At 42.1% G+C, this 10,811-nt stretch overlaps 1 protein-coding gene across 1 annotated transcript in view; it reads left to right on the top strand.

Annotated features, from left to right (window-relative positions):
• Window positions 1-4,927: 4,927 nt before the first annotated feature.
• The window catches only part of LOC123972001 (rap guanine nucleotide exchange factor 4-like), a 27,733-nt gene continuing 21,849 nt past the window's right edge, over window positions 4,928-10,811 (top strand). Inside the window, exons 1-3 of the mRNA XM_046051174.1 lie at window positions 4,928-5,098; window positions 9,080-9,222; window positions 9,727-9,815. Coding sequence (XP_045907130.1) covers window positions 5,031-5,098; window positions 9,080-9,222; window positions 9,727-9,815 — 300 coding nt within the window. The 5' untranslated portion in view covers window positions 4,928-5,030. The remainder of the gene's footprint in view (window positions 5,099-9,079; window positions 9,223-9,726; window positions 9,816-10,811) is intronic.

Below are 10,811 nucleotides of genomic sequence, written 5' to 3'. Positions count from 1 at the left end.
TCCCCCGGTAATCCTGTGTAAACTACTCTAGTAACTGTGAAACACTGATGATGATGTGGGTACCAGCACTAGGGCAAGTTAGGGCCAATTGTTACATCGGTGCCCTCTAATTTATTTGCCTGCAGTAGAAGTCTAAACATGTTGGTGGTCACTGCCTACTTCAGTCTGTGTAAGTTTTTCCATTTTGTTGCATGCCCATATAATGGCCAGCTATTTATATTTTGGCATCATATACTGTAGGCTACATATAATCTAGTTGTATCTTACACTACTATCAAACATGAAGGTTACTGCTACATCCACCTACCTTTACCTGTCTTTCAGCGTCACTGTTGTCATCTGCTTTGCAACTCGACACAGAGATTCTTCTGGGCTCAGAGGTAAGCATTGGGTGAATATTCACCTGTGTGCATGATGCAGGTTTGTGCAGTAAGCCAGTTCTCCCACTATCTACACGTGTGTGTGTGTGTGTGTGTGTGTGTGAGAGAGAGAGAGAGAGAGAGAGAGAGAGAGAGAGAGAGAGAGAGAGAGAGAGAGAGAGAGAGAGAGAGAGAGAGAGAGAGAGAGAGAGAGAGAGAGAGGCAAATGAGAGCAGTGATGCAGCACCTGCTGATGTATGTGTGTGTGCCTACCTGTGTGTGATGCCGGTGGGTTAGTCGGTGCAGTAGCTAGGTCTGTCTGGGAGGCTGGCTTGTATGGCAGATGGACTGGACTGGACCGGACTGATCCGTGCAGAGCCGAAGAATGGTTCTGCCTGCTGTGACCTGGATCTGACTAGAGACCATTGTCCCAGGTGGCACTGGGACCTAGTTGATATAAATACTGGCCAATCACAAAAGCCTTATTCTGAATGAGGCTAACCAAAGGAGGGAGGGAAAGTGAATTGAAGAAGAGGTGGAAAAGGAGGGAGTGATGTCAGGGTGGGTGGCAAAGTAAATTTGGAGATGTATAATAGGCTGCAAGAAAGTGAGTGAGGCAGAGCAGACAGAGACAAAGGATGGAGGCAGAAATTCTGCCTGGATTGGTAGAAGTGAAATGCGACCTAGGGGGTGGCAATGATATGATTTGAATATGTGGATAAAACAGTAAATTACAGTTACGATAGCAGCCTTCAATTTAACTCAGCAGTGGTATTTATAATTGATGGCGGGTGAAATGAGAAACAGGGATCTGTGTGTGCTGACATAATCCTCAACTCCCATTTCTCTCACCAGCAGCAGGTCACCTTGACTTGTACAGAAGATTGTGTTCTTCTCTCCTCAGGCTCACATGGATTTATTTATTTATTTCAAATTGGCCATGATGATAGTCATGTCTACACACACTTTTTATATACAGTCTATGCTACACACACACACACACACACTCGCACACAGCCAGTATTCACAACACTGCCAATCAGTTTGGGTTTGTGGGCAGTCATGGTGTTGAGCTGGATGATGATGACTGAGCAGGTGAAGGGGATGATGGGTGTGCGTGCAGGAATAAACCTGTTATCACATTTTGCTAGGCCACACCTTTTAATGAGCGCTAATAAATCGGTGTCAGTGGCTTCTACACAAAGCTTGAAAACACAAACTTATGACACACCAGCACATTTGCCTTTTATCAGAACCTCACCGATATGTTGGCTGATATCCCCTTATCACATATACTGTATATTAGTATGGTGTATATGTCAGCTGAACAAGAAAGTGCAGTACCGAAATGCCAAGATTAGTGTCATTACATAGTTTGTCCCCTAGAGAGCACTGAAAAACTGTAAAATGTTCCACTCAGTACATATCTTTGTCAAAATTCTATAAGATTCTTTCATTCAAGGGATCCTTTTAAAAATGGTAATGTTACGTATTTACGTTTAAAAAAAACAAAAATAAATAGAATTCGTTACATTATTATGTGACATTTTTTAAACTCTTTCTTTAAACTGAGATACTGTCTGACATCTGATATCAGGTCTCTGTGAGTGTGTGTGTCATGTAAGCTGCATTTGGCAGACAGTCAAGCCCCATATGGTTACTCGTGCAGCCAACCATATTTAGAGTTTCCCAGCTTCACGGGGGAATTGCACTCAATCCTCTGAACATTTAAATACAGACTTTCTCTCTCTCTCTGTCTCGCTCTCTCTCTACTCGACAGAGATGAACACACAGGTCAGCAGTTTAAATGAGCAAAGCACAATGTGGCAGTTCTGCAGCTCTCCTTAGTAAGTTTATACGATGCTGTGTGAGTGTGACGTGTCCCTTAAACTGCAGTTTTTACAGCTAGGTGTTGGTGCATCTATGAATCCATAAACAATGATACTGCCACTTTGTGTCTATATGTGTGTACTGCACACACAGTATTTTAACAACATCCAGAACAATGATTTAATTCTGTGTAGAGTAGATTCTGTGTATGTAGAGCTCGGAATTAAATATGACAGCGTTATGGATTTAATTCCCACCCGGGTCAAATGTGATAAAAACTGATCATCATACTGGACACAATTGTGCAATCATAAATTAAATATATTATAAAAATATTTAACAAATACATAAATTAATAAGGTTTTTCTGCAAGACCCATTCTGGGAACTAATAGATAAACTTTACTATTGTTTTAGACGCTTGAATTTGCATTAAGAGGAAACGTCTTTTTATTGTGTTCATGAACTTAAATGCACTTATGTTCTTTTTCACGCTACAGTCATCTATCTTAAAAATAGAAGGTTAACAATTTTGAGACAGCTGGACTAACAATATGATGAAAACTTGCTCAATCACCCTGCAGTATTACAGTCATGCGTGCTGAAGTGCCATTTCAAACAGATGCAGTACGCTTGCCTTACTGCACACACACACACATATGCAACAGGTGCACACATTCACACATTGTAAATCACCTGAGTGATCTAACAGCTCTAACGATGTCAGTATGCAGGATGAAGGAAGAAGAAGAGAGTCTAAGTTGGAGGAGTTTGAGATGCAACAGTAATACTCACGCCTCCCTCAGGGCGCATGTATCATGTTACAAACAGTCCTTGTCCTCCTCTTTCTATCTTACCTGCTGTGCTTTTCCAGAGGAGATCCCGAACACAGAGCACAGAACACAATTCCTCTTATATTTTCTGTTGTCTCTGTTACCTTCTCTCTTTCTCCCTTTCTTTTATGCATAGGACATAAGTTATGGTTTTAGGCAGTGCTGAATGCTCAAAAACCTCCCTGCTCCTCATCCTCTGCCCTCCCTTTCTCATTCCCTTCCTCCCTTTGCTGCGGTGGCTGCGGTCATCCTGGTGACGGGCTGCATCTCTGCTGCTGCTGCTGCTGCTGCCTCTCTCTCTAATCACAAAACAAGTGAAACTAACGTGGGTGAGTGGCTGTTGAAACACCATTTCAGGTGAGACATCCATCGATGCCACAGCGGTTGCATCCTGAACCGATCTTTCTTAATCAAAGCCTGTGTGTACAGAAACAATGTTCATATGCAGCTTGTTTATGCCACATTGTTGTATGGATGACTTAATACTAAAAATTATCTGATGTGGCTCCTCTCCATCTTTCTTATCCCAAGATTTCAGTCTTACCAAAGCCCGTTTATCATCAGGATAGTTTGGTCAAGAATATATATATATATTAAAAAAAAAAAAAAAAAAAAAAAAAAAATACAGTGCAGGGTCATGAATCAATATAAATCTTATATATCTGAATATGCTTTTCTCATTCCAATGTCTGCAATACCATTAACTACTTAGATTATTCCTGTCCTGCTGGTCATCATGCCCACATTAATAATGATCATAGGGGTTTAAATAAATAGTGTGCACAGCCTGGTCATCCAGGTCATAGTTATCCAAAGAAGGTTAAAGTCAAGGGCAACTGGACTTGGTTGAAGATACTAGAAGACTTATCCCAACTTACAATGCGTAAGTCCTGCAACAAACGTAACCTATTGGCCTCAGGTGAAGATACCAACGATGGTCGTTCAGTCTTGGCCTGGGGTAGTCCAAACAACCATAACGACTGTCGTCAGCCAGGAACACTAACAAACAGCAGTATCGATGATCCTGCTGGCAAACGACCCCACTGAGATTAATAGCTTTGGTTGGAAAGTAACTTACTTCTTAGAGAAGAAGGTGGTTTCAGTCAATTTCTGCATGTAAGCTGCGATTTGCAACATGACATAATTTCCTCGGCTGTTAATGTTGTCATGCTGCAGTAATCAAAGCGAGCGACATACATACAACCCCGGCATGAGAACGCGAGAGCCCTGTAGAAGTGCAAATGCATCTGCGATTTAAGAGTTACAGTCATTCGTGACAGAAGATGTTGCCGCATTTTGTGACCTGTTTGTTGGAAAATTAATGTTATAATTATTTACATTCCAATGTACTCTGTAGCATCCTAGTTAGCTGCTTTGGTGGATGTTATGCCTAATTACACAAAGGAGCAGCACGTGAGCTAACCGGAGATGCATTTAGGCAGACCAGAATGAGGGGGGCCCCTTGTGCTGCCCTGACCTGGCCTGCAATCCCCATCCATGTGCACACCACTGCTAGAGATATCATTTGAAAGCGCCATGATTTTGATATTAATGCATTTGATCAAATATATATTTGAGTTTGTTGATAATGCCTAGCTCAAATGTGATTGACTGTACACAACAGTAGGCCTAAATTGAACTTTATCCCATAGTAGGCTATGTTCCTTGTACTACAACTCACATGTTATTATATATAATTCCTAATGTTTAATTGCCACAATAGGAAATTATTTCTCCAATCCTTGCACTGCATGCATGTCATGCTGTTGTTTGTGAAGCCTCCAGTTGCCCTCAAAAAGCCCATTAAGGCAGAGTGACACAAGTCATCTGCGTGCCATGATGAAGGCAGCAGCAGCAGCAGCAGCAGCCGCCTGTAGTTGTGTGAGGCAGCTCGAAGCAGAGGGGCGGGGAGGGGGCGCAGCCGGAGCTCACATTCATTAACGACCACCGAGAACCGGGGATCCTCCTCCGATAGCGCTACAGCGTTCACCGACACACGGCCGGGGAAGATGGTCGCGGTGCAGACGTCCCCCAACTTGTCTCCGTCGGCGGAGTGGATCTGCTGCCTGGATAAAAGGTGGGTGATATCCCTCTACGAGACACTTCCACGCCGCGCATCCTCACACAGCGATGATTGTGTTTTCTCAACGCTCTTTCATTCACGGCGTGATTAATCGCAACCGGCGATCGCTGCGTGTGCAGTGTGTGAGTGTGCAATAATGGCATGATACGCCTTATTTTAGCATAGCTACTTTAGGTTACTGTCATATATACCACTCACCCAGTGATGGTAAAGGCTGCAGTGCATAACAATAACGTTACACACCCTCTATATATTTTTTATTCTGTTTTTGTGTCTGCTCGGTCAAAAAGGCGTTGGTGGCTTCGAGGTTCACCGGGTTGTCTCTGCACTGCATGGGCTGTGATAGGTGGCTGATCAGACGCACATGGTTCATGTCTGTTGGTTTAAATGAAACGGCCATACATTTTTAAAATACTACCATTGCGTGTACGTTAGTGATTTCCTCGAAGTAAGGCTTTGATGCAGGTCAATGCATTTTTTTTTTGTCTTCCATTTTTTTGCCACAATGCTGCATGTGAGGCTGTATTTGTCTGGTCTGACTGGACAGGTTAGAATGACGGAGCAGCCAATTTACATTAGGTTTGTTAATGCTTATCCTCATTACACAATCCAGAAGCTGCAGTGTTTGAAAACCTTTTATTCCATACTGTATGTGTCCAGTTACCATTAAAGGTCTCCTGCTACAAGCATGCTGTGCCAAAAATGGGATCCAAGCAAGAGGGCCTGAATAAATAAACAAGATGAAATGGCAGCTTATACACTAATTACTGTAAATGTTCATCACACCTAAAACAAACAATGATATATCAATATATACAGACATGCACCCCACCTCTCATATGCCCACACATATTGTACACACCTCAGTGTGACACGTCCTCACGTTACCACTGGCAACCTGAAGCTACCATCTTGTCCTCTCATGCTCACCTGTAGTAAGACTGGATGCATGATCTAAATACAATGTGTTGTGTTTTGTCATTGATTGAAGTGTAAGGCTCCACTAATGATTATATTGATATATGATTAATTGATCTGATTTATTTTTTGGATTAATGGGTTCATTCTTTGGTCTGTAAAATGTCAGAAAATAGTTAAACATTCCCATCATAGTCTTCAAGGTGATGTAATTCTCTTTGCTTGTTTTGTCCCAACAAAAAAAAATGGAGGCACAGAGCACTGGGACCAAAACCCAAAGAGACTGAGGTTGCTATCATAAACGACCAAATATTTACATTTGAGAAGATGGAACTACTACAATGTTGGCATTTTTGTTTTAAATGAATTAAAAGAAAGCCTGGGTTGTAAGATTAGACTGGACAGGATCTTATTGTAGAGCACTCGGTGCTCCTCAGCTATGCACCTCCTTATTCAATCAATATCCAGCTGTGTGTGTGTGTGTCTGGGAGCTTTCATCTACAGTAACTGTTGATGTGAGCAAGTGAAGGGGGGAGAAGGGGGATCATAAAAGACAGACAAGGGTTAAGATATGACAGTCTCTAATATGATCTCTCTGTGAAGACATTTATTGCCACTGAGTGTGAAGTGTGTGAGATAGATAGATCTGATTTGTTTTGTTCGGTGTTTCCCCAGGCAGGTAATTGATGGTCCAGTCAACAGCCACACAGCACCGGACCAGAAGCCAGTTGAGGTTTTATGTTCCGTTGTTTCATTTTGTTTAATTTTCATCTGCTTCAGGAAAATGGAGGCAAAAGCAATTTCCAGGAGAAAAAAAGTCTTCTAAGTTGAACCTAATGTCTCATACATAGGCCTACATTATGTATGTTAATTTGCAAATGGGTCAAGGCTGGCTAAATAATTGGATGAATAATTATTCAATGATGAATTGTAAACTGAGCTGTGTTTATGCTGATTTATATTCAGTGATTTTTAACAGGATCTCAGGTTGTTAGTAGTGATACAGATGGGTGGCCAAAGAGCTGTTTACATATGATGAAGTCCCTCTTCTACTGTAACGTATTAATCTGCCAGCTCAGGAAATCTGTTTGTGTTGAGGCTGTCTGACATTTAGGTTGGCCTCCACAAATCAATCTTTGATTTATTTTTCTGGAAACAGGGACCTTTTTCCAAATGGATGTTTCCCCGAAACAATCTGCAGAACTTATGGTGCCTCTCGATTTTTGTCTTCAGTGTGTCATGCCGGTCAATTTGCAAATCCTGCTTGTGTGTTGCTATAATTTGTGGTTGAAAGCGGAGATCTCTGCTGACATGAACCGTGTGTGGAAGGGAGAAGTCAAGGAAGAGAGAAAAGGGAGATGGAGGGAGAGTAAGATAAGGTGAACAGCTCTCAGGTCACATCTGTCTCATACCAACGGTGGGAGGCAGATTCCTCTGGACAGGCAGGGAGAGAGCAAGCACAGGACAACGGAAAAGAGAAAGAACAAGGATTTAACCAGGGGATTATAACTGATGGATCTTTACAGTTTCACTTTAGACGGATAGGTGAGGGGTGATTCTTATATTACCCATTCAACCCTGCAGAGTTAACCTCCCTGTCTCTCCCTGTTGCATTGTGTGTGAGACCACCTGTCTCAACCATTAACCCAGGCTACACTGGGATATGACACTGCGTCAGAGTGTACACCGAGGGCCAACACGCAGGCAGCAAGAGGATGATGGGAGGATGAGTCAGACACAAAAAAAAGGGAGAAAAAGACAGAGAGAAAGAAAAGACCTGCCTGTAATGGCCTTGAGCTTGTGGCAGATGTTGTGGGACTGGAAGATGTGTTGTGACCCTTTAGGCTAAGTCTGTGTTTATCTGGGAGTACCATCCTACAGCTCAGGGACACTAATGCATGTGTGTTTGTCTCTGTATGTACATGTGCGTACGAGTAAAAGAGAAGACATTGCTGCCTTTGAACAGGAATAAAGGGATAATAATGGCAGGATAGTGAGTGCGGGTGTGTTAGTGTTGAGACTTAATGGATAGAGGGAAGCGTGAACGTGCCAGTAATGGAGAGGAGAAAATGGGGATGGCTTAAAGAAGAAGAGGGCCATTTGTTCTTTTTCCATCTTGCCTTTCATGTTCCTGAGAGGAACAGGCAAGTCTGGAGAGAGGAGAAAAATGGATGGAGATTAGAGAAATGTTTAGTAGAGGCAGACAAAGAAAGAGAGAGCTGGGAGCAAGGGAAGAGGAAGGAGCTGAAGGAGGAGAGGGGATAGACAGCCTCTCGTCTGTGAAGGAGGAAGCCCACAGTGCATTAGCTATTCTGTATGAACGCGTGCACACATGCACAAACGGACACACACAGGATGAGTCACTAGCAAAGGAAAATAAGATGAATGAATAAGGCTAACTACAGAGTGTGTTATTCTGAGAGGTTTTGGCTCTGTAGTTTTTCACCACCACATCGCAGAACAGAATGTTTAAGCTCGCAGATCAAACTTCTGTGTGTTCTCGTGTCTGTGCGCTCATGTAGATGTCCAATTTTGTGTGTGCGCGCGCGCGGTTGCTCAGATTTAAGCGTATTAGAAATAGCAGCAGTACAAATGAGATATTGCATCAACACCCTGTGGGGGGTCTGAGACGAGAGAAGTAACGCCTGCAGCTCTCCACTGTTATCACTAAGACACCAGGCCGAACAATCGAGGCACACACACACACACACACACACACACACACAGAGACAACAACAATAGAGTTGCCTTTTTTCTTAAAAGACAACACCACTAATTTTCCATGTTTTAGTTCATTAATTGTGAATAGCAAGTATTTAACAGTACTGCAAACCACTTTCCAAAGCATGTTGTAGGTATTTGATTGATTTCTTGCCCTCCATGCCGAAATGGTCCCGCTGGAGAGGGATAATCCATCACAGTGAACAAGTTACATTGTGCAGTTCATCATTTTGTTGAAAATAGTTGTGCGGTTAATAGGCCAAAATATGTGAAAAGAAGCTGATATGGTTCTTAAACACCTAATGCTAGATCTAATGATGGTTCTTTTGTGTACAGGCCCTCGGAGCGATCGGGAGAGGATGTGGATATTATTCTGACCAGACTGAAAGAGGTTAAAGCCTTCCATAGGTTCCCACCTCCGCTCTTACTGCAAATCTGCGCCTGTGCCTTCTATGAATGCCTGGAGAAAGGCATCACGTGTAAGAGCGAGCGAGCGACACACACACACACACACACACACACACGTAACGGTTGAGGTTTTATATGTGACAATAGAGTTCTATAGTGAAGCCTCATTATACAGGTTATACATATGTTGCTGCAGAAGATCCTTTTGCTGTTTCTTAAGACTGTTTGAAGTACAGTGCACTGGAATGCAAAGTGTGATTATTTTGTACACACTGCCCCACATACAGATGATTTGATCACTGTCCTGGAGAATGTCCTTTTTTTATGGCTAAAATAAATGATTATTGCATTGCATTATTGCAACTTTTAAATACAACTACAAGCATTTTAAATAATTCATCACCAATGTGAAACATGGACACGTTTCTTCTAAACAGCAGTTATTCTGATATGACATTAGGGAATGGTGGCTTATGTTTTTATGAATGCATGGATCTGTTATTTGTTCACTGTTCAATGTTTAGTTGTGTTTTTTTTAGCACTCTCCACTGTTTAATGTTTTTTACTGTCCCCAGTGTTTCGACAGGGAGACATAGGCACCAGCTGGTATGCTGTACTGTCTGGCTCTCTGGATGTCAAAGTGTCAGAAACTGCCAACCACCAGGTGAGATCAGGTTTGAGGTTTTGTAATTGATTTGCTTGTTCACTGTGCTGCCTTGTGTCTGTTCTGTCTTTCATGTAAATCATGTGAATCATGTATGAATGAATTAATAATGAATTGAATTTGGAATCATGGACACCACAGGGTTCATTCTGTAATTGGCTTTCTATTTTTGTGTGCCATTTTCCTATTCCCTCTTGTGCTACTTTTTATCAGAGCCTTCTCTGTCGAGATCCAGGCTGCTCTACAAGTGCACCTCACGTGAGAGAGCTGGTCCTGCAAGACTCTCTTCAATGCTGACATTGTTCTAGTACATTAGCTCATGTTGCCCTGCTTTAATATGCCAGAGCAAAACTAACGCAGCACAGAAAACAAGTCCTCTGAGAACTGTGCATTCTGTTGCTTGTTATACCGTTTATGCCAGAGTGTGGAAATAGGGTTATACTGTACATAAAGGAGAAGAATGACATGTGGGAGGGAGAAAAAGAGAAAGGATTTGCTCCCTAGTTAAACACAAAGATAAGAAGCCCCTCCATTGTGAAATGCCCTTTTTATGTATGGAGCCCTAAAGTACCATTGGTGGCCTAGTTTCCGTGGCTATATTTGAAATGTCAGTTTGGACAGCTGAAAAGGTTTCTGTAACATGCAGAATATGTGTCCAAATCAGTGGACAGTGTGGGCATATGCATTTGCGTGTGTATGTGTTTGCTTGCCTCTAGTCTGTCCAGTTATATCCAGCACCCAGAGATATTTTTCTTACAGGAAACTCCTTTTACCAGTCCCTAATATTTGAATGTATTTGCATTAATTATCATATATTAATATGTCTGCTCTGCGTGTCTGTCCATTTTTTTTTATAAAGCAAACCTCCTGGGTATTTCATTTCACTCTAGCTGTGTAGTGTCTAGGGCTAACAATCAGTTGACAGGAAATGAATTGGCAACTAGTTCGATAATCAATTAATTAATCATCTTTTTTCTTTTTCTTTTTTTTTTTTTT

The sequence above is a fragment of the Micropterus dolomieu genome, linkage group LG06, assembly GCF_021292245.1.
Source record: "Micropterus dolomieu isolate WLL.071019.BEF.003 ecotype Adirondacks linkage group LG06, ASM2129224v1, whole genome shotgun sequence".
Classification (NCBI taxonomy): Eukaryota; Metazoa; Chordata; class Actinopteri; order Centrarchiformes; family Centrarchidae; genus Micropterus; species Micropterus dolomieu.
This window is presented reverse-complemented; position numbering and strand designations above follow the sequence as displayed.